Here is a 24,004-nt window from a genome sequence, read left to right on the forward strand (position 1 = left end):
GAGCAGATTAAAACAAAATTTCATTCCCAAAGAATTGTCATTTTACCTGTCTGGTGGTTCCCTGGAAGACCTCACTTGAAAGGCTTGTCTTTTAACTGATTGATAGCTGCCTAGTGCCAAAAACCTCTCTCCTCTGGGGGAATTTTTTAAAACAATTATAGGTAAATGTTTTAACATGGTAGTTGCTGAAGCAATGGATAACAATTGGCACACAAAAAAAAGCTTAACCAAAAAGCTTTTTAAAAAAGCTGAGAAATAAAATGTCCATAGAGACTCTGAAGTTCTCCAACTTATGCCTGGAAAAATGGAAGACCATGAGACATATTCCTGGGAATCTAGAAAAAAACAACAGCGCTAATAAATAAGTTCAACAAGGTTGGAAGATACAAGACCAATATGCAAAAATTAGTTGTGTTTCTATACACTAGCAATGAGTAATCAAAAAATAAAATGAAGAAAATAATTCCATGGCCCTTGCCAGTTTGGCTCAGCGGTTAGAGTGTCGGCCTGCAGTCCGGAGAGACCCGGGTTCGGTTCCCGCTAAGGTCACGTACCTCGGTTACAGTTTGTCCCTGGCCCTGGTTGGGTTGTGCGGGTGGCAGCCACTCGATGTGTCCCTTTCTCGTTGATCTTTCTCTCTCTCTTCCTCTCCCTCCCTCCCACTCTACCTGAACAAAAAATAGAAAAATGTCCTCAGGTGAGGATAAAAAAAAAGAAAATAATTCCATGTATAATGGCATCAAAAGGAATGAAACAGCCCTGGCTGGTTTGGCTCAGCGGTTAGAGTGTCGGCCTGCAGTCCGGAGAGACCCGGGTTCGGTTCCCGCTAAGGGCACGTACTTCGGTTGCAGTTTGTCCCTGGCCCTGGTTGGTCGTGCGGGTGGCAGCCACTCGATGTGTTCCTTCACGTCGATGTTTCTCACTCTCTCTCCCTTCCTCTCTCTCCCTCCCACTCTATCTGTACAAAAAATGGAAAAATATCCTCGGGTGAGGATAAAAAAAAAGAAAATAATTCCATGTATAATGGCATCAAAAGGAATGAAACAGCCCTGGCTGGTTTGGCTCAGCGGTTAGAGTGTCGGCCTGCAGTCCGGAGAGACCCGGGTTCGGTTCCCGCTAAGGGCACGTACTTCGGTTGCAGTTTGTCCCTGGCCCTGGTTGGTCGTGCGGGTGGCAGCCACTCGATGTGTTCCTTCACGTTGATATTTCTCACTCTCTCTCCCTTCCTCTCTCTCCCTCCCACTCTATCTGTACAAAAAATGGAAAAATATCCTCGGGTGAGGATAAAAAATAAAGAATGAAACATTTAGGGGAAAAAACTTGACCAAAGAATTGCGTGAGTCATATACTAAATATTACAAAACACTGTTTAAAGAAATTAAAGATATAAATAAATAGAAAGATATGCCGTGTTCACAGATCAGAAGATAATATTGTTAATGCGTAATCAATGGACATAGACAACAATGCTGGGGACGGGGGACAGGATCGGGAGGAGGGTGTCTGGGGGGAAAAGGAGAAACATCTGTAACAAAAATTAATAAAAATTGCAAAGAAGAAGAAGAAAATACTGTTAAAATGGCCCTACTCCCCAAAATGATCTGTGGTTTCAATGCAATCATTATCAAAATCACAACTGACTTCTTTCTAGAAATTGACAAGCTACTTCTAAAATCATTCAAGGGACCCAGAATAGCCAAAACAATCTTTTTAAAAAAATTTTTTCCCTCACCCAAGGACTTTTTTGCATTTACCTTCAAACAGAGAGGGAGGGAGAGAGGGAGGAAGAGAGAGAGAGGAACATCGATGTAAGAGAGACACATCGAGTGGTTACCACCCACATGACACCAACCAGCTCCGTACGTGCCCTTAGTGGGAACCGAACCGGGTCCTTGAGCCGATGCTCTAACCGCTGAGCCAAACCAGCTAGAGCGTCAAAACAATTTTGATAAAGAGGAACAACACGGGAGGACTTACACGTTCTGGTTTCAAAACCTAATTTTGGGGTCAGTTTTGTGGTTTCTGTTTTCTTGACATGAGACTATTTGAAGTCGACACTGAAAAATAATTTCAGCTACTCTTGCAGCTGTGCCTACAACTGTGAACAGAGGGGAATTTCTAGAGCAATGCAGAGCAATGGAATGGTCTCCTTCCGACAGTCCCTGACCCTCCTTCATATCTGAAGGGTGTACCAGTAGACCTTGGGTTCACTAAACTATGTTAAAGTCAGCCATTTCTAGTAGAATAGAAATGAAACCCAACCTACTTCAACCTTCACGGTCTATCCTTCTTGCCAGAAGTATTCCCTGGCTGACAGTTGGAACATAAGTGGAAGCAAAAGCTAAACTACTTTTTTACTCTAAGATAGCTATGTATTTGTCTTCAGGGTTCAAGGCATAACTAGTATTTCTAATTAGTCTAATAAATTCCCTAACTTCCTGCAGTGAACACTAATGGTATTGTCCTATTAAAACTTTCATTGTTTTGTTTTTTTAACTGGTCCATCATTCACAATAAGCTATGAGGGTAAATATGTATTATAACATGCAAATTGTAGTTGCAAGGATAGACTGTGAAGGTTGAAGTAGGTTGGGTTTCGTTTCTATTCTACCATACATATCTTATTTAATTTTATATGAATTAACACCACACATAATTTTGTGTGTTTTGGTATCACACTTGTATGATATTATACATTATTTTTTATTTTTATAAAATAAAATGTCTTATATTATTAAAGAATAAGTGCAATGATATGAACTAGCCTGTACATTTTAAAGTGTCGTCAAGTTATACACCCACATCTCTGTAAACAACCTTTCTTAAGTAATAAAAAAAGCAAAAATACTGTTTACTAAAAACAACAACAATACTCCCTCCACCAAAAAAAGAAAAGCTACAGCAGTCACAGTATGGTACTGGCATAAGGCTAGACATATGAATCAATGGAACATAAATGACAGTCCAGAAATAAACGATCACATGTATTGTCTATTGATTTTCAACAAGGGTGCCAAAACAATTCAATGTGGAAAGAATAGTTTTTTCAAATGGTGCTGGGACAACTGTATAACCACATGCAAAATAATGAAGGTGGACTCCACCCAGACTTCACACCATATATAAAAACTAAAAATGAATCAAATACTTAAATGTAAGCACTAAAGCTATAAAACCCTTAGAAGAAAACAAGGAGTAAATCTCTATGACCTTCTATTAGGCCAACAATTTCTCAGATATGATACTAACCTAGGTATGAAAGCCAGAATCCTTTATAAGAATCTGAGTTTCACTATAATTATGATAGCAACACAGGAAAAAAAAAAAGGAATTACAGTTAATAAAAATTAATGAATTCATACTAAAACATTTACTGAATGCCATGCCCATGGTGTGTCAGCACTGTACTAAGTGCTGGGGGTACAAAGAATTGGGCAGGGACTTTATCCCCAAGAAACTTTTATACTGGAGGGGGAAGACGGATGCTGATGAGAAAATTTTTGAGAGTCGTAACAGCATCTCTACCTGAGGGTGACCAGACAGGAGGGAGACAAAGTGGGGAATGGGTGGTGGGTTAGAAAAGATTCCTAATAGAGGAAGCACCAAGTTGTTTATCTTGAATTTCTGGGTTCATCTTAAATGACAGAAAAAGATAAAGAATCAGAGCTAGCTGGTGTTAGAAATAAATGAATACTCCTATCATGTGATTTGAATAGAGCTGTATTTCTAAAACTAATTCACAGTTACTTTCAAAAGATTGTCACAAAAGCATGTGTGTATTGGGGGCTGGGATCCTTTGTTTTGGGCCAAATCTTTGTAACAGAAAAGCTAATTTGCTTCAGGAAATATTTGCCATAGTGAGATGTAAATTTTATTGTATCTCTTTCCAAAGGCAATTTGCCAAGGGAAGATGCCACCCCTCAAGTTAAGTCATTTTATCACCTATATGATATATTACTGGGGTTTTTATAGATTGGAACAATTTTTTTCCTTGCCTTAAATAAGTTTGTAATAAGTGTGAGGTGGATTTATCATGAATTTTATAAAGCTTATGCTTCAGAGCTCTTCATTTGCATATTTTCATATTCATAGTTTTGCATGTTTTTATTAGGATTTCCCAAAACAGATGAGGTCAGGCTCCATAAAATCCTGACTCACCCTGGGTTTCAGGTAATTATAATTCAGTAAGTTTCTGAATGGAGCCTCTATGTTATTGACAAACACTGAGTCAACAAGTTAGCAGCGTGTTAAAGAGTCCATTTTGAATCTGAAATCCACCAAAGACATGCCAAGAGCAAACTGGGTTTTTAACTCGACCAACCAATCACTGTATGATGTTTTCACACATAGGTTTTTACATGTGTTCATCTTCTATTTCATTTACAACTTGTGTAAATACTGCATTCCATGCCAGGCCTGAAATGTTCCAAAGCCACTTTTGTGATTAAATTGCAACCAAGATTTCTACAAAAAAAAAAAAAGACAAGCAAAAGAAGACAAAAAAAAATTCCTTCAGGTCATTTGTCCTTTGGCAGTGATTCTAATTCATATATGATAAAACAACCTCAATAACTCCCTCCATACGCTAAATAAATCTCACTGTAGAAGATACTTGCTTATGATTTATGTTTTCATGTTTATACATGTGGTACATTTGATACAAAACAGTGAATAACGGGTTTACAATTAAGTTTTATAAAAATTCTAAAAATAATGAAATTATATTTATAACTTACATATACTGCAAAGAAGGTAGTGAGTCAAATGTATTTCGTTCAATAAATTGTATTTCATTGCAGGATAAATCTCTAGAAAAAGTAAAAGAAAAATATTTCCTCAATTAGCTATTAGATATCTAATTAGTAAGAATAACTGGTAGAGGTTAGAATGATAATACTGAATACAGAGCTTTAGTCTGAACTCTAAACCTTAGGAATTGTGATTTGAACCTTCCAGGGCCCCTAACCCTACTCTCACCTCTCTAAGAGTCTCACCTTCATGATCTTCATAAATAAAATATACAATTCTAGGTCTTGATAGATTTTTAAGGTAATTTTCCTGAGAGCAGAAGAATCTATTAGATGACCTTTTGTGGTCTCATCAAATTTAGATTATGTTTGTTGATTTATTGATAGTAGCCATTCTGGCAGGTGTGAGGTAATACCTCAGTGTAGTTTTAATTTGCACCTCTCTGATGCTTAGTGACACTGAGCATTTTTTTCATATATATACTGGCCACCTGGATGTCATCTTTGAAGAAGTGTCTATCCAGGTTCTTTGCCCACTTTTTTTGTTTTGTTTTGTTATGTTAATGCTCACTCGAGGATATTTTTTACCATTAATTTACTTTTTAGAGAGAGTGGGAGGGAGAAATGGGGAGAGAGAACGAGACCGAGAGAGAGAAACATTGATGTAAAAGAGACACACAGATTGGTTGCCTCCCGCACATGCCCCAACCAGGGCTGAAGTTCAACCTGCAACCCAGGTACTGCCTTTGACCGGGGATTGAACCCATGACCCTTCAGTGCAGGAGCTCTAACCACTGATCACCAGCCAGGGCTGCCCATTTTTTTTTTTTTTTATCCTCACCCGAGGACATTTTTCCATTTTTTGTTCAGGTAGAGTGGGAGGGAGAGAGAGGAACAGAGAGAGAGAGAAACATCGATGTGAAAGGAACACATCAAGTGGCTGTCACCCGCACGAGCAGGGCCGGGGACAAACTGCAACCGAGGTATGCGCCCTTAGCAGGAACCGAACCCAGGTCTCTCAGGACCACAGGCCGACGCTCTAACCGCTGAACCAAACCGGCCAGGGCAAGGGATGCCCATTTTTATTTATTTATTTATTTTTTTATCCTCACCTGAGGACATTTTTCCATTTTTTGTTCAGGTAGAGTGGGAGGGAGAGAGAGAAACATCGATGTGAAAGGAACACATCGAGTGGCTGCCACCCGCACGACCGACCAGGGCCGGGGACAAACTGCAACCGAGGTACGTGCCCTTAGCGGGAACCGAACCCGGGTCTCTCTGGACCGCAGGGCGACGCTCTAACTGCTGAGCCAAACCAGCCAGGGCAAGGGCTGCCCATTTTTAATTGGATTGTTTGTCTTCCTGGTATTGAGTTGTATAGGTTATTTATATATTTTGGAAATTAACCCCTTATCAGATGTATCATTGGCAAATATATTCTCCCATACAGTGGTTTCCATAAAAATTTTTTTTCTTTATTTCTTTTGAGAAAGAAAGGAAGGGAGAAGGAGAGCTAGAAACACTGATGAGAGAGAACATCAATTGGCCACCTCCTGCATGCCCCCCACTGGGGATCAGGCCCATAAACCTGGACATGTGCCCTGACCAGGAATCGAACCAGCAGACTCTTGGTGCATGGGTTGACACTCAATCACTGAGCCACACCAGCCCAGCCAGTGGGTTCCATTTTTATTTTGTTGATAATTTCTTTTGTTGTGCAGAGCTTTTTAGTTTGATGTAGTCTCATTCATTTATTTTTTCCTTTGTTTCCCCGTCCTAGGAGATATAACAGCAAAAATATTGCTACAAGAGATATCTGAGATTTACTGCCTATGTTTTCTTCTAGGATTTTTATGGTTTTATAACTTACATTTATGTTTTTTATCCATTTTGAATTTATTCTTGTGTATGGTGTAAGTTGGTGGTCTCGTTTCATTATCTTCATGTACTGGTCCGATTTTCCCAACTCCATTTATTGAAGAGACTGTTTTTATTTTTAATTTTTATTTATTTATATTTTTATCCTCACCCGAGGACATTTTTCCATTTTTTTGTACAGATAGAGTGGGAGGGAGAGAGAGGAAGAGATAGAGAGAGAGAAACATCGATGTGAAAGGGACACATCGAGTGGCTGCCACCCACACGACCAACCAGGGCCGGGGACAAACTGCAACCGAGGTACATGCCCTTAGCGGGAACCGAACCCGGGTCTCTCAGGACCGCAGGCCAATGCTCTAACCGCTGAACCAAACTGGCCAGGGCTGAAGAGACTGCTTTTACTCCATTGTATGTTCTTGCCTCCTTTGCCAAATAGTAATTGACCATGAAGGTGAAGGTTGATTTCTGAGTTCTCTGTTCTATTTCACTGATCTATGTGCCAGTTCTTGTGCTAGTACCAGGGTGTTTTGATTAGAGTGGCTTTGTAGTACAGTTTGATATCCAGTATTGTGATTCCTCCAATTTTGTTCCTCTTTCTCAAGATTGCTATACCTTAAGAAGCTAGAAAAATACCAAATAATCCAACCGTACACCTAAAAGAACTAGAAAAAGAACAACAAGAAAAACCCAGAGTAAGTGGAAGAAAATAATAAAGATTAGAGTGGAGCCCTGGATGATTTGGCTCAGTAATTAAAGCATCAGCCTGTGGACTAAAGGGTCACGGGTTTGATTCTCAGTCAAGGGCATGTACCAGGGTTGCAGGTTTGATCCCCGGCCCTGGTTGGGGTCATGCAGGAGGCAACTGATTGATGTGTCTCTCTTATATCAATGTTTCTGTTTCTCCCTCTCTCCTCTCTCTCTCTTCTCCCTCCCTCCACTTTATCTAAAAAAAAAAAAAAAAAAAAAAAAATCAATGGAAAAATATCCGCAAGTGAGGATTAACAAAATAAAATTAAAGTGGAAATAAATTACATAGAGATTAACAAAGCAATACAAAAGATCAATGAAACCAAGCTGGTTCTTTGAAAGGATAAACAAGATTGATGAATCTTTAGCTGGTCTCATCAAGAAACAAAGAGAGCCCTGGCCAGTTTGGCTCAGCGGTTAAAGCGTGGCCCTGCGGTCCGGAGAGACCCGGGTTCAATTCTCGCTAAGGGCACGTACTTCAGTTGCAGTTTGTCCCTGGCCCTGGTTGCCCGATGTGTCCCTTTCATGTCGATGTTTCTCTCTCTCTTCCTCTCTCTCCCTCCCACTCTATCTGTACAAAAAATGGGAAAATGTCCTCGGGTGAGGATAAAAAAAAAAAAGAAACAAAGAGAGAAAACCCAAATAAGTAAAATCAGAAATGAAGTAACAACTGACATCACACAAATACAAAAGATTGTAAGAAAATACTATGAACAACTATATGCCCAAAAATTGAACAATTTGGGCAAAATGGACAAATTTCTAGAAGCATACAATCTACTAACACTGAATCAGGAAGAATAAGAAAATCTGACTAGCTGGATAACAACTAATGATATTGAGGCAGTAATAGAAATTCATTTTTATTTTACATTGTTTTAATAATCCATGAATTTAATTGCTTCAGTTGTAAAGTAGTGAGACAATAAAAAACAACATGGTACCGGATTTTTATTCGAAAATACTCACTCTTGTCTACAGTTGACTCTCTTGTTTCCACTGATTCCAGCTTAGTCCCTCACTTTTCACCTGGATGCAAATAATTATCTTCTGACTGGTATTTCACCTCTAGCCTCTCCCTTTCTTTTCTTTAAAAAAAATTTTTTTTTCTTTATTGATTTTAGAGAGAGAGGGAGAGGGAGACAGAGGTAGAAACATTGATGAGAGAGAACATCAACTGGCTGCCTCCTGCATGCCCCCCACTGGGGATTTGGCCCACAACTGGGCATGTGCCCAGACCGGGAATTGAACTGGTGACTGCTTGGTGCATGGGTCAATGCTCAATCACTGAGCCACACCAGCCAGTGGTAGTCTCTCCCTTCCTAATCTATCCTGCACACAGGATCCAGAATAATACTCCAAAAGTGGTTCTCAAATACCAGCCAGTATCACTTGGGAAGTTACTGAAGATGCAAATTCTCAGCCCTACTCTGGACCAACTGAATTAGTAACTGTGGGGGTGGAGCCTGAGTTTTAACAAGCCCTCCAAATGATCCAGTTATAGGGTAAAATTTATCCTAGAGCACTGGTGTGAAAACATGGTAGCTTGGCATGTTATCCTTGGCTTGGCCTTCAAAGCCCTAGAAGATCTGACTCTAATCTCCCACTCTCCCTACTTATACTCTATAGATACTCAAGGTATTTTTCTTGTGTTTTACCTTTCCCTAAACTCCTTTTGCAAGCTTATTCTACCCAAGATGTCTGTCTGATGATCCCCAAGGGCCCTTCAAGATCTTGTTCAAACAGCATTGCTCTAGTAACATCTTTTAATTATTTTTTTTATCCTCACTCAAGGACATTTTTGCATTTATCTTCAGAGAAGCAGGAGAAAGAGAGGGGGAAGAGAGAGAGAGAGAAACATCGATGTGAGAGAGACACATTGACTGGTTGCCACCCACACAACCCCAATCAGGGCTGGGGACAAACTGCAACCGAGGTACGTGCCCTTAGCAGGAACCAAACCTGGGACTCTGGTCTGCAGGCCGATGCTCTAACAGTTGAGCCAAACCGACCAGGGCTCTATTAACATCTTTGCTGATCCAACTTGAAGTCTCTTTCCTCTGCTGTGTTCCAAAACCAGTTTATACCTTTCATTGCTCATATCCATTTCTTCTATTTAATACAGCTACTTTTGCATCCTATTTCCTCTGAGCATAAACTCCTTGAAAGTATGGACTGGGTCTTGCTCATCTGCATTGTCTACCATGGTTAAAACTGACACGTAAATATATGCAATCTAAAATATGTACACAATAGACAATAGCTAGAAAGTAGAGGGAAAAAAATGGCCATTTTAAAAGAAATGTAGTTTTATTACTTCATGGCTCCCTCTTGTGTGCCTCTGCAGCACACTGCCTTCCATTTAGTACTTGTGCATTATGGTTTGAGCTTATATGTTTATTTTCCCTGTGAGATCATGAGTTACTAAAAGGGTAGAAACCCTGTCTTACCCATCTTTGTGCCTACAACACTAAGTACAGTTCTTGGCATATTCTTTACTATCTTATTTATTGATTGGCATTTTTAAATGAATGGGAATACTGCCCTGGCCAGTCTTGCTCAATGGTTAGAGTATCAGTCCACAGACCAAAGAGTCTTGAGTTTGATTCCAGTCAAGGGCACGTACATTAGTTGTGGTTCTGCTCCCCGCCCTGGTCAGGGTTATGTGGGAGGCAACTAATCAATGTGTCTCTCAGACACATCCATGTCTCTCTCTGTCTCTCTCCCTCACACTCTATCTGAAAATAAATGGAAAAATATCCTCGAGTGAGGATTTTAAAATAAATAAATAAATAAATAAATAAATAAATAGATAGATAGATAGATAGATAGATAGATAAATAAATGGGAATACTTATACTAGCATGAAAAAATTAGCTTACAAAGTATTTTACAGTAAAAGTAATGAATGACCTAAACTATTGAGCAGTTACCTCATTTGTTTTTCTCCAAACTGTAAGGTTTGGAAGCCAGAGGGCAGAGGTACCCAAGAAGACCAATACAAAAGTGGTTGATGCCTTGGCCAGTTTGGCTCAGCACTTGGAGCATCGGCCTGTGGACCACAGAGTCCCAGGTTTGGTTCCTGCTAGGGGCACGTACCAAAAAAAAAAAAAAAAGTGGTTGTCCCCCTGAGGCTTGGATGTTTGATAATTCAAGACTATTTTAGTGTCATGTGAGGCTCTTTATACCCACTTCCCTTAAGCCCTCTGCATTTGCAAAAAGAATCTATTTGCTAAAGAGTATCATTAATTCGCTTAATAAGGATTAATGACATACATGGCTTTGGATGCCATGAACAAAGAATAAAAATTGAGCTTTAATAGCAAGAACATCTCCTAATTGCTAAATAAATAGAGTTACTAGGCAAACATTTCTTCCTTGACAAGGAAGCCGGAGAGATTTTGAATTTATAATTAGTGAAGTTAGGGGCATTTCTGATATGTTTATTTAGTGTAGACATTTCTAACTATACCACTTAACCATCGTTTAAAACATTTATTTTTAATATTAGTATAATAATTCCTGCATTAAAATCCTTAATACCAGTCTTCTCTCTTGATAACTTCATATGTTCTTAATAATACTGTTCACATAATTCATCTGCTTAAACATTTAATATGTAAGCGTTAATCTAATTTAGATTAGATTATCAAAAAATTCTGAGTTAATGGCATTCAAATTTCTTGTCATATAAAAGACAATTTCAGATTAACCTGAATTCCTCTAACTTTACTAAATCAACATTTAAAAATTTTCTGTAAATCCCAAACAGTAAATATTTTAGGTTTTGCAGGCCACAGTCTGTCTCACATATTCTTCCTCCCTCCCTCCCTTTTTCCCTCCCTCCCTCCCTCTTTCTTTCCTTCTTTCTTTCTTTCTGTTTTTTTTCTTTTATAGCCCTTTAAAAGTGTAAAAACCATTCTTAACTTATGGGATGTATAAAAACAGACCACAGTGCCAATGGGGGAAAAAAGGAGGGACATCTATAATACTTTAAACAATAAAGATAAGTTTTTTAAAACCCCCAAAATAAAAACAAACCAGACCATAGGTCCGATTTGATCCATGGGCCCTAAACTAAATATAAATATAAGTAGATGGTATATGAACATTTATATAACCAGGTTTGTATTGGTGTGAATAATTACTCAGATCTCATTACCACTTTTCCTCCATAACTGAAGAGTTTTCTCTATCTGTATCTTGTATACATGGTTAAAAAACTGAAAACACATAGGAGATATTAAATGCTACAGAAGGGCTGGAGCCCTACATATACTTACAGAATTATAGAATTTTATTGCTGGGAGAAATTATAGAAATTATCTAATTTGAACTCACTATTTATTTTATAGATAATATAACTAAAAAAACTCATAAATAAATATAATTAACTTACAAGTACTGGAGGGAATGCAGGCCTTCAAATGAATCCTTATGTAATTTTCTCAAATTATTTCCACTGAGATTTCTGAAAAATAAAAAGGTTATTTCTGGATCAAAATGCAAAATAACTACAACTATTTGTTGTACAGAAATATATAGAGAGAAACCTGGGTAATGGTTCCAATGAAATATCCTAATTTTTATTTACTTTAAGGATGGTGATCTCTGCTCTTTTTTATTTAAACTTTTCTCACGTCCTCCTATGTATTCTTTTCTCTCCATCACTCTCTTATACACACACACTGTCCACTCTTCCCACCAAATCATGTAGTTACTGTCTACTCACAAAGTGTCTGTTAGAACCCAGCTCTGGGTGGTATCAACATTGGCAGAACTACCATTTCCTCCCCTCTTTTCCCAAAACTTGTTATGAAAGCCCCATAACAGCACTGTATCAGGGCTGTAAGTGAAGTCATTTGATGAGTCCCACCATTAAAAAAATTATTTTGAGAGTTAAAATGTGCATAAAATGCACACAAGATAAACACAGATATCCACAGAACACCATTCATGTCAAGAAAGAACACTGCCAGCGTCCCAGAGGCCCACTGGCTGCCCTCTCCAATCACAGCCCTTGTTCAAGGATGTTAGCAACAACTTGGGTATGTGATGCTACTTTTCCAAGTGTAAATTCATAAAAATCTAAATATAAATGAAGACTCTCTGATAAGAAAATTTAGCAACCAAATTGAGATTTTAAAGATTTAGTAAGGAAAAAAGAATGTAAACTCTCTACCAGTTTTTCTTTCTTTTTTTTTTATCTTCAGTCGAGGACATTGTTTCATTTTTTGTTCAGATAAAGTGGGAGTGAGGGGGAGAGAGAGAGAGAGAGAAACATCGATGTGAAAGGGACACATTGAGTGGCTGCCACTCGCATGACCCAACCAGGGCCGGGAACAAACTGCAACCGAGGTACATGCCCTTAGCGGGAAATGAACCCAGGTCTCTCTGGACCACAGGCTGACACTCTAACCACTGAGCCAAACTGGCCAGGGCTCTACCAGTTTTTCTATTGATTCCATGTACGAATGACAATACTTTGGATATTTTGAAGACTTAATGTGACAAAATGTAGAATATACTATTAATAATCTATTAATTATTATATGTTGAAATAATAATATTTTGGATATAAGAGTTAAATAAAATGTTAACATTTCTTTCACTGTTTCTTTTTACTTTTACTTTTATTTTTTTCCATTTATCTTTAGACAGATTAGGAGGGAGGGAGAGGGAGAGAGAGAGAGAAACATCGACGTAGGAGACACATCGAGTGGTTGCCACCACATGACCCCAACCAGGGACAGGGACGAACCGCAAATGTATGTGCCCTTGGCCGGAATTGAACCTGCAACTCATTGGTCCGTGGGCCAACACTCTAACCACTGAGCCAAACCAGCCAGGCTCTTTTTACTTTTAAGCGGCTACCACTGTAGGACGATATCATACATTATTTATTCTTTCTACCATTGGTGGATACTAAGATTTTTCTAGTTTTTAGTTACTACAATAAGGCTTTGAACATTTTGTACTGGTATCCTGATACACATTTGCCTGAGTTTCTCTAGGATATAATAGGTATACAAAATTGTTTTCCTAAGATGTTATGCTATTTCAAGTTGGCAGAATGAATAGTCCAAGTCTCTACTCCTCCAACCTCCATCAAAATCCCTAAGAATAATGGAAAAGATAATCATTTAAAAATCACAAACTTAGCTCAAAGCATGGGAGCAGCTCCACAAATGGTCCCTGACCAGAAATGCCCTGGAGCACCCTGCAGGAGATCGTTGGGATGCTGCACTAGGAGTAGCTGGCAGATCATCAACCCCACATCTTCCCTCCTCGGAAGAGGCAGCAAAGGGTGTCTGCCTCCAGCTAGGAGCAACTGGTATTAGAAAGGGGGCAGGGCCCCAGAACCCTGGAGAAAAGGTATGCATTCCCTGACTAGCCCCCAGCAGAAATCTCCACCTCTTCCTGATTCTCGGGGGAATCCACTGGAATAGCAAGCTCCAGCAGTTCATTTCACCTCTCCCCTGGAGCCAGAACACAGAAGCAGTAGGAGCTAAATTACAAAGATGAATTGTTCTCAGGAATGACCAAACAGCTTGAGAAAGCCAACTCCACTAAGGACAGAAAACAAAAACAAACATAAAACAGTTTATAGCCAATGAATCAGTTAACAGAGACAGCACAAGAGGACTTCAGAATAGCATAATATCCTCCGACAAAAGCTGACATTATATTTATGGAAAGAATAAGCTCAAGATTATACAAACGAAATGATACCATTCATTAAACAACAACAACAAAAACCTCAGTATATGAGCAGCAGAAATGATAGTTGAATAAACTAGAAAACTGAGAGATCCAGCCAATTAGTTCTCTATAATGAAAAAGGAAGGGGACAGGAATGATCCACAGACAAAGCCTGACACCTGGTCTGCCCAAGGAATGCAAAGGCCTTTGCTTTACCTAGTCTTGCAGTAACCACCAGAAACAGGCTTTGGGTAGAGGTGGGCTGTGGGAGGAGGGGGGAAGTTTACACTCATTTCTTTGACCTGACGATCAGAAAGGCACATACAGCCAGTGTCTCCAAGGTGAAATGAGGGAGTGGTAGAGAGCCAGTACAGGAGAAACCATAAAATGTCAAAGGTAAGTGTGTCTTGCTGGGAAAATCCCCGTCCTTGCACGTAATATTAAGTTGAACATCTTTTAGGAGCCTTGGGAATTTGAGAACATGCTGTTGCCTTGTGAAACTATTTCTACCAAAGTTCAGTATTTGAAACATTCTGCTTCCCCTCACAGTGTCTGATGGCCCCATATTTATATTAATTCTGTCTCATAGCAGCATTCTGCCTCAAAGCTTAATTATTTACTCATAACTATAGCAAAATATTATTGCCTGGAAACTCTACAACTGAAATCAAGATAGTTCTCAGTTATAAGGTAGTTCATATGGCACAGAATATAGTTACATTTTAAAAAGACCATTAAAATAAAAACACAAAAACTTTAACTCCCACAAACAACTCTTGGGAGTCCTAAGAATATATCAGACCCTGACCTCAATTTGAAATTCACCACATTAGAAGGAAAAGCAGTGATGGTCAGAATATGTATGAAGGGGGAATAGTCAGAGGTGTTGCTTTGACTGATAGTTTTCTTACCTTCCTTAAGTAATGATTTTATAGTTCCATGGAAATGATCCAAAGAGAAAAAAAAATCAATATGTCCAATGATGTTTATAGTAACCCTTTTCATAAGAATAAAAAGTTGGAAAAAACCGTACCTCCCCATATCACTTAACAAAACTATATATATATATATATATATATATATATATATATATCATACTGATGATGTAAAAAAAAAAGTCATAGGAAATAATGGTATATGAAAAAAAATCAAGACAAAAATCAAAGTTGCATATACTAATTAACTTTAAAATATATAAACCTCACAAGGATTCAATAAGGACAGAGGTGAAATGAGGGCTAATCCTCAGCTGTTTGTAACAGTTTTCTCTAACTGGCTGAAGCCCGTGTCAGACAGACTGTTTGGTGGAAGAGTTTGAATATTATGGTAAAATGAGGAGTAACTAAAGGATATGTATATATTTCATATTAATGGGATTTATTTTTGTTAAGTTGTTTAGATGACAGGATAGTAAAAAAAATTTTATTTTTTATTAAAAACTTTTTTTTCTTTATTGATTTTAGAGAGAGAGGAAGGGAGAGAGAGAGAGAGAGAAAGAAACATCGATGGGCGGGAACATCGATTGGCCACCTCCTGCATGCCCCACACTGGGGATTGGGCCCACAACCTGGGCATGTGCCCTGATCAGGAATTAAACCAGAGACCTCTTCGTGCTTGGGTGGATGCTCAACCACTGAGCCACACCAAAAAATTTAAATAACAATAATAAATTAAATCTGGAAGGAAAGTTTTGACTGAGAAATTTCCAACCAATCACCCTAAAAAGGAGCCTCAAATAAGCAACTAACTTGTGTAAAATACACTGATCTGTAGAACTTCAAATATTCATTTTGACTAAAGAAAAAAGTTAAAACTATAGAAAATCAGAGTTAAAGCCAGATCTAAGCTTTTCTCACACCATGAAAATATCAAAATCAGGCATGAGCTAACATTTAAGAAATATCCGTGTTTGACTTCTGGTCAGGCTTTGTTTCACGACGGCTACCTTCTGAATGTCACAATAATTATTCTTGAGTTTATGTTATTGACAATTATCCTTAGCCCCACCTGTGTAATTTCCAGAAAACTGAGAGGGCTCATGGTTTCTTTGGAGGCCTTAACTATACATATAATGCAAACAATAGGCCATTCTAGAACAGATTCACTTTCCTTCCCCAGTTTTCTTTCTCTCCAAAGATTTTATCAATACTTGAAATTATATCTATCTATATATTTATTTATTTATTTTATTTTTATTTTTTATTCTGAGGACACCCTTCTATTTTTTATTCAGATGGAACAGGAGGGAGGGAGAGGATGAGAGAGAGAGAAACATTGACATGAAAGAAACACATCGAATGGCTGCCACCCACGACCCAACCAGGGCCGGGGACCAACCGCAAACGAGGTACATGCCTTAGCGGGAACCGAACCCAGGTCTCTCCAGACCACAGACCAACGCTCTAACCGCTGAGCCAAACTGGCCAGGGATCTATCTATATATTTATATATCCATTTTTATATTATATACTTGTAAATCCCTTGAGAACTGGGGTATTTTGTCTATTTTGTTCTTGGGCCTGTAATCCTGGCAGGTAAAACAGTTCCTGACACGTAAATACTTGCTCCGTAAATACTTTTTCAATGAATTCAGAAAGTGACAGGTATCATTTTCAGTATACTACTATTATTTAAAACAAATCATCTGCCTGGCCAGTGTGGCTCAGTGGTTGAACGTAGTCCCATACCAGATCACTGGTATGATTCCCGGTCAGGGCACATGCCCAGGTTGCGGGCTTGATACCCAGTAGGGGGCGTGCAGGAGTTGGCCCATTGATTTTTCTCTCTCTCTCTTCCTCTCACTTCCTCTCCCTGAAATCAATAAAAAATTAACAAACAAACAAATAAATAAAATCATCCATTTGCTATCACTCATGAGGGTAAGTACAGCTTTACAGGAAAGGAGATGTCTTTCTTCTCCCCTACATTTGTGACTCTCAATCTTTTGAGACAAGAGCCCTGTAAGAATTTCATAAAAGCAGTGGACCCTTTCCCTAAAAAACTGCACTTTCTTGAATACATGCAAAAGTGCACACATAATATCCATTGGTGGATTATTCCTTTAGGGTAGAGGTCAGTGAATAGGATTGAATGGATTGAATTCAGGGGGCCAAACCTGAATGGGAAATCAAATTACATCTCTATTTTCACAAACCTCTAACTAAAATTAGCATTGCCTTGCACTGTGAATGTAGGCTACAAGCCATAGTAGATTAGCAGTATAGTAGTTAGTTGGGTCTCCAACAGGATGACAGATATTTTCATATCACATATTTGTTACAGATATCTTAAAGTATCATTTATTTATTCTCATCACTATCTAGAAGTTATAACATTTATTAGACCTACCACTATAGCCTGTTATTTAATATGTTAAGAGAAGCAGATTTATTGCTATATTAATAATCTCTTTAAAAATATTTTGAAAACTGCATTTCAATAATAGATTTCCTTTATTTTCCTATATATTTTAACTTATAAATCATTTAAAAACATAGTCCTCGAGAACATAGGCTTCTGCAGATCACGAAAGAGACATTTGGGGGTGGGAGGGTGGGAGGGGAAAGGTTAAGAAATCCTGCCCTGGGAGTCCATTGACCCTAAGTTAGGAAACTCTCTTATTAGGTATAAATCTCAAGCTGACTTATAAATCTTCAAACCTTACCAGATTCATGTTATTGTGTATAAACTCCCAAACACAAGCTTTTAGAAAATTAATGTTTACATTTCAATTTATTTAAAAAATATGTAATGTAGATTTTCATGGCTCAAAATTCCAACGGTATAGCATACAAAATCCAAAGTTTTTTCTCCTACATCATCTTTCAGACTATCCCACTCCCTCTACTCCTTAAAGGAAACTGTTATTTGTTTCTTGTGCCAAATGACTTCCATTTTTCTTACTAGATACTATCATGGAAAATAGAAACTATATATAGTTTCAAAAAAAATTCATAAATTAAAAAAACAAAACTGCCTGGTTCTAGCATTTTCCCCCTTACCAATAAGATATCAGACTAAGGGAGGAATCTTTTAGGGTAGTCATAAACCCTACTTTTAGATTACAATGACTATTATGTCTTTTATTATTAAATCAGAAGTCATTTATGACATCTGTTCAAGTTGAACTAACAATATGACACACAAACTGTCTTGAAAAATGCCAGTTAATTACCTGGAATGTAAATATTTTATCCCAAATCCCTTATGTATCTAAACTAACTTTTCTACAAATGAATAAAAAAAAGATAAACAAAAGAAAAATAGGCAAAAAAAAAAAAAAAGAGGACAAGGCAAATTCAGAGAAGGAATACAAATGTCTGATAAATATATACAGATATTTAAATTAACAAGTAATCACAAAAATTCTAATTTAGATGGGACCTCTTTTATTCATCCATTAGATCAGACAAAACATGGAGACTGTCCAGTGGTGGAAGGGTAGAGGAATGCTGTCGTGGACTACTGATTGGAGTGTAAGCTGCCACAGCTTCTTTGGGGGGCAGTTAAAATGTTCTATCAATATAGTCTTCACCTCAACAATTCCATTTCTAAATATCTATTCTGCAGAAATACCTGCCCATGCCCCCAGAGATGCAAGTACAAAAATGTTCGTTGCAGCAATACATGTAACAAGAAAACTGAACATAATCTAAAAATCTACCAATAGGGAGATTAAACTATGGAATATTATGTAGGAGTTTAAATGAATTGGGTAACCCTCTATGTACCAAGAAGGAAACAAATATAATATATATCATGAGGTGAAAGAATTAAATTGTAGGAGGTAACCATTTATGTAAAAAAAAAAAAGATATGGCCTGGCCAGTGTGGCTCAGTGAACTAAGCATCATCTCATGGACTGAGAGGTCCCAGTTCAATTCCCCTCGATCCTCAGTAGGTGGTGTGCAGGAGGCAGCTGATCGATGTTTCTTTCTCTCTAAAAAATCAATAAAAACATATTTTTTTTCAGTTAATTAAAACATATTTTTAAAAAATATATAAAAACCACACAACACACCTATTTTGCTATCTGTAAATATAGAAGTAGGCAGCCCCAGCCGGTTTGGCTGAGCAGTTAGAGCATCGGCCTGCGGTCCAGAGAGACCGGGTTCGGTTCCTGCTAGGGGCACATACCTTGGTTGCAGTTTGTTCCCGGCCTTGATTGGGTCATGTGGGTGGCAACCACTCGATGTGTCCCTTTCATGTTGATGTTTCTCGCTCTCTCTCTCTCTCCCTCCCACTTTATCTGAACAAAAAAATGGGAAAATGCCCTTGGGTGAGGATTAAAAAAGAAATAGTCAAATGCATGGGAAAAGGTCTGGAAGGATATACAGTAAACTTAGAGTAGCAGGGTTACTTTAAGGGTGGGGGATGAGGGTACAAGCAGGGTTTTCACTACATCTGTAATTTCATTTTTATATATTGAGAAAGTAATCATGTATTACTGTTATAATGGAAAATAAGTTTATATTGACTCTTATTTTAAAGAGGGCCTACCACATTTAATTTTAAAAATAAACACAGAATTGCAATCAGTAGAGGTTGATTTGGGATATGGAGGGGGAAATACATTTTCTCAGAGCTACTGACCTAAAAATTCTGGACCAAGAAGGATCTTAAAATGCAGTTAGTTTTCTTAAAATTCATTTTTGGAGAGAATATACTCACAATTTCTCAACCAAGTGGTATGACTTCCATGTATCTTTATCAATGAAAGAAATAGAGTTTCCTTGCAAGTTTCTGTGAAGAAACACAGTTAATATTCTTGATAGGTAGGTCAAGAAAGAACAAGTAAAACAATCATGGCAACCTTGTGGGGAATATTCAAATGCAGAAAATACCAGCTAATTCCCACAGCTATCAGTTTCCCAGTTTTCACAATTAATAAAGACATACTGCCCTGGCCAGTTTGGCTCAGCGGTTAGAGCGTCGGCCTGCGGTCCGGAGAGACCCGGGTTCGGTTCCCGCTAAGGGCACGTACTTCAGTTGCAGTTTGTCCCCGGCCCTGGTTGGTCGTGCGGGTGGCAGCCACTCGATGTGTCCCTTCACGTCGATGTTTCTCTCTCTCTCTCCCTTCCTCTCTCTCCCTCCCACTCTATCTGTACAAAAATGGAAAAATATCCTCGGGTGAGGATAAAAAATAATAATAATAATAAAAAAAAATAAAGACATACTGTGGGACCTGGGCACAAACAGTGAAGCATCACCTCAGAACCTGGACTTCTCTTGGATGGGTAATGCCAGTTCATTACATTGAATGAATGTATTTTTTTCCAAAACCATTTGTGTCTAAAATGACTCCTACTACAAATCAATGAGATTTTCAACAGAAAAATAGCAAAAACTTATCATTATCAGCAAATAAATGTAAAGAAACCTTCTGCCAAGCCACACCAAAGCTTTTGCTCAGTGCCCTCTGTGGAAATCTCTGCAGGTGTTAGAAAGAGAAGGGCAGTTAGAAATTAGAGGGCTAATATGGAAAGCTTTCATAGACATATCTGACAGGGAAAAGCACACATCACTGAGCAAGGAGTAAAGTATTACCTCTTAAGGGGGGAAATGCAAGAAAGAAAAGAAAAAGGATAGACACACACCAAAATGGTAACAGGAGTGGTAGAAAGGGTTTGGGTGAGACTTTCGCATTTTATTCTATATACTTCTGTGACAATTTAAAAAACAACACAGTGAGAATGTCTCCATGAATTACAAATGTTTAAAAGAAGCTGTTAAATTCCTGAGGTTCAACCACTAATTCTATGGATGACTTTGAATCTTTACCTTTAGCTTTTTCCTCTTCCCTCAGCAATAACGTACCTGTTCAGTTCTCACACATTTTCCAGGAAGGTGAGAAAAAAGTCAAACAGATACCTGTCTGCTCCTCTGCCTAGTGGATATTTCCATTCAACCAGGAGCCTTCTGGCTGCTTTATGCCCACCAATAAAAAATGCCCACTGAACTCACCTCCCTCAAACTGGCCCTCCTTCCCAACTATTTGTCCACCTGTTATACCATCTCCTCATCGCCCAGGACAGAAACTTCCCAGGGTCATATCTGATCTTCCTCTTTCCTGTACATCCCACCCCAGCTCCAGTCAGTTACTAAATCTTGCCTGTCCCTCCATAGTGTTCCCAGGAGTTTCTTTCTACTCCTATCACAACCACTCGGATTCAGCACCTTCTCACTTCACTCCTAGATTTTGCTAGAGCATTCGATTTGGTCTCCCTGAGTCAAACTTTCCTCTCTAGATCGCTCTACAAATGGAATCTAAAAATAATTCTCTTATTTTAATCATCTGTCTCTCTCACTTGAAAACTTTCAGAGGCTCTCGTTATCTCAATGTAACTTCCAAACCCCTACAGCTGTCAACTAAGGGTTTTCATCATATTTTTCACTGCTTCCTAAACCAATTCTTTACAGCCACAGGTCTATTAAGTCCTGATCATTCTGCAGCCACACCTTTGCCTAAACTGTACTCACTACTTTTTTCTCTATTTGACAAACCATAGCCACCCTGTAAGTCCCAGCTAAAGTTCTGGCTTGTCCATGCTGCTTTCCCTGACTTCCACACCCCAGTGACTACAGATTCTGCTGAATTATAGCACCTCTGGCCTGTATCTCTTTTAGTACTTAATTATATGTCACCTCCTTTTTTATGTATATTCCTTTTCTTCCCACCTACCATGGTCACGTTCTATAGACAATGTCACGCTTCTGTGGCTCCCACAGTACTTAGCTCTAGGTTGGGAACAAGGTGGGTGATATATATAGCAAGCCAGGGGGCAAAGATGAGTCCTGGACATAACTGAGGGATTGAATAATAATAATAATAGCTAACACATACATAAGTTAGGCACTGATATAAGTACTTCACATGTATTAACTCATCTAAATCTCACAATAATCCTATGAGACAGTAACTATCATAATCTTCATTTTACAGATGAGGAAATTGAGTCCCAATGCTAATAAATGACATACCTGGGTTCAAACCGACCCCGGCTCTAGAATCTCTACTCTTTTTTTTTTTTATCCTCACCCAAGGACATTTTTTGTTCAGAGAGAGTGGGAGGGAGAGAGAGGGAGAGAGAAACATCGATGTAAAAGGGACACATTGAGTGGTTGCCACCTGCACGACCCAACCAGGGCCGGGGACAAACTGCAACCGAGGTACGCGCCCTTAGTGGGAACCGAACCTGGGTCTCGCTGGACCGCAGGTCGATGCCCCAACCACTGAGCCAAACTGGCCAGGGCTGGAATCTCTACTCTTAACCACTTGGTTGTATTACCACCAATGAGATGGGGAGAGTGCCATGCTGCTGTAAAGAGGATGGAGCAAAAGTGGAAGGACAGAGGAGGTTAAGGAATGCAATGATGGGGCTAAAAAAATGGATAAGGCAAAATAATACGGGCAACTGAAAGTAAAAGACTGGTGCCTGGTCGGTATGGCTCAGTGGCTGAGCACTGACCTATGCACCAAGAGGTCGCTGGTTTGATTCCTGGTCAGAGCACATGATCCCAGTGGGATTGGCAAGAGGCAGCCAATCGATGTTCTCTCTCATCGGTGTTTCTGTCTCTCTCTTTACTAATATCAATAAAGAAAAAAAATTTTTTTTTAAGTAAAAGACTGGTGAAGGAGAGAACAATAGTAAGAAGGAGAATGAAGATAAGGAATAGTTGATAAGCAAAAGATAAAAACAGATAGTCAGTCAACTGACTGGGGAAGATGAGGATGGCCCAGGAAGGCCTTGGGAAAGGCTGCCTTGTCATGCAGGATGCAGAGAACAAAGGAGGAAAGGCAATTCTCACAGGACAATGAAGGTGCTGTTGGGCTCCGGTACAGGCACTCTGTGGAGCCTCTGCTCTGGACTGAGACCAGTACACGACAGTGTCCCATTACTGCAGGTACACAGCTCACATATGTTCATGGTGGCACTCTGTTTAGTCATTGTAGAAACTGTCTCAGATGACTCTGGTTGCTGAATTATTGTAATGTCCAGGTGCAAAGGCTGAATAGTGACTTCAATCAAGGTTCGTTGCTGAGCCTGAATGGGGTCTGGAAGTGGAAGTGTCACCTCATGGTGCTTTGGTGGAGCTGTAGTCTGCTGCAGGGCTGTAGCATCAGCCCCTGTAGGAGGTTGCTGAATTATTGTGACTTCCAGGTCCAAAGGCTGAATAGTGACTTCAATCAAGGTTGGCTGCTGAACCTGAACAGCTTCTGGATGTGGAAGTGTCACCTCAGGGTGCTTTGGAGGAGCTGTAGTCTGCTGCAGGGCAGTAGCATCAGCCTCCCAAGTAGGCTGAGCTGGGGTCTCCTCCTGGGATGGAGATGATTCCATCTTCTCAGGGGGGTTTTGAGGGACCTCCTGCTGGGTTGAAAGGACTTGCTGAGCTGGGGTCTCCAGAGGGGCTGGAGGTTTCACTTCCTCAGGGGCATCTGTAGGCAGAGGTGAGTCCTCTTCTCGGAGTGACAGAGATTTAACCTGTTCAATGGTATTTGAAGGCTCAGGTGGGGGGTTTTGCTGATCCGAAGGCCAGGGCTCAGTCGTCCCTGGGAGGACAGAGATCAGCAGGACAGGATCCAGGGCCAGTTCAGAAGGCTGAGCTTCCTGGACCAGCAGCCACAACAGCTGCCACGTAAACAGGAGTCGTGGGGGCCGGAGGTGCGGCCTGGACATGACAGGCAGAGGTTCAGAACAAAGCAAGCGACTCAGATAAGTGGGGAACAGGGAGCAATGCAGGTGAGTGGGCTCTGGCACCATGCACTGAGGGAGAGCGGAACAGCTGGCAGCCGTGTCACAATTGGCAGCCGTGTCATGCATGCGGCCCTTAGCAACCAAGCACCTCCTTCCACACCTCAGGTTCCAATCTTTATTTAGGCAACCTCTATTAGTCTTGGGCTGAGAGTGACTGCAGAAGAGTGAGCCTTT

At 39.4% G+C, this 24,004-nt stretch overlaps 1 protein-coding gene across 1 annotated transcript in view; it reads right to left on the reverse strand.

Moving 5' to 3' along the window:
- Positions 1 to 23,752, reverse strand: part of LRRC37A (leucine rich repeat containing 37A) — a 38,119-nt gene extending 14,367 nt beyond the window's left edge. Inside the window, 6 exon segments of the mRNA XM_036268474.1 lie at positions 4,385 to 4,433; positions 4,436 to 4,464; positions 4,737 to 4,808; positions 11,773 to 11,844; positions 19,746 to 19,817; positions 22,884 to 23,752. Of these exon segments, the coding sequence (XP_036124367.1) occupies positions 4,385 to 4,433; positions 4,436 to 4,464; positions 4,737 to 4,808; positions 11,773 to 11,844; positions 19,746 to 19,817; positions 22,884 to 23,752 (1,163 nt within the window).
- Between the last annotated feature and the right edge of the window lie 252 nt (positions 23,753 to 24,004).

This window comes from Molossus molossus, unplaced genomic scaffold (genome assembly GCF_014108415.1).
Source record: "Molossus molossus isolate mMolMol1 unplaced genomic scaffold, mMolMol1.p scaffold_m16_p_19, whole genome shotgun sequence".
Classification (NCBI taxonomy): domain Eukaryota; kingdom Metazoa; phylum Chordata; class Mammalia; order Chiroptera; family Molossidae; genus Molossus; species Molossus molossus.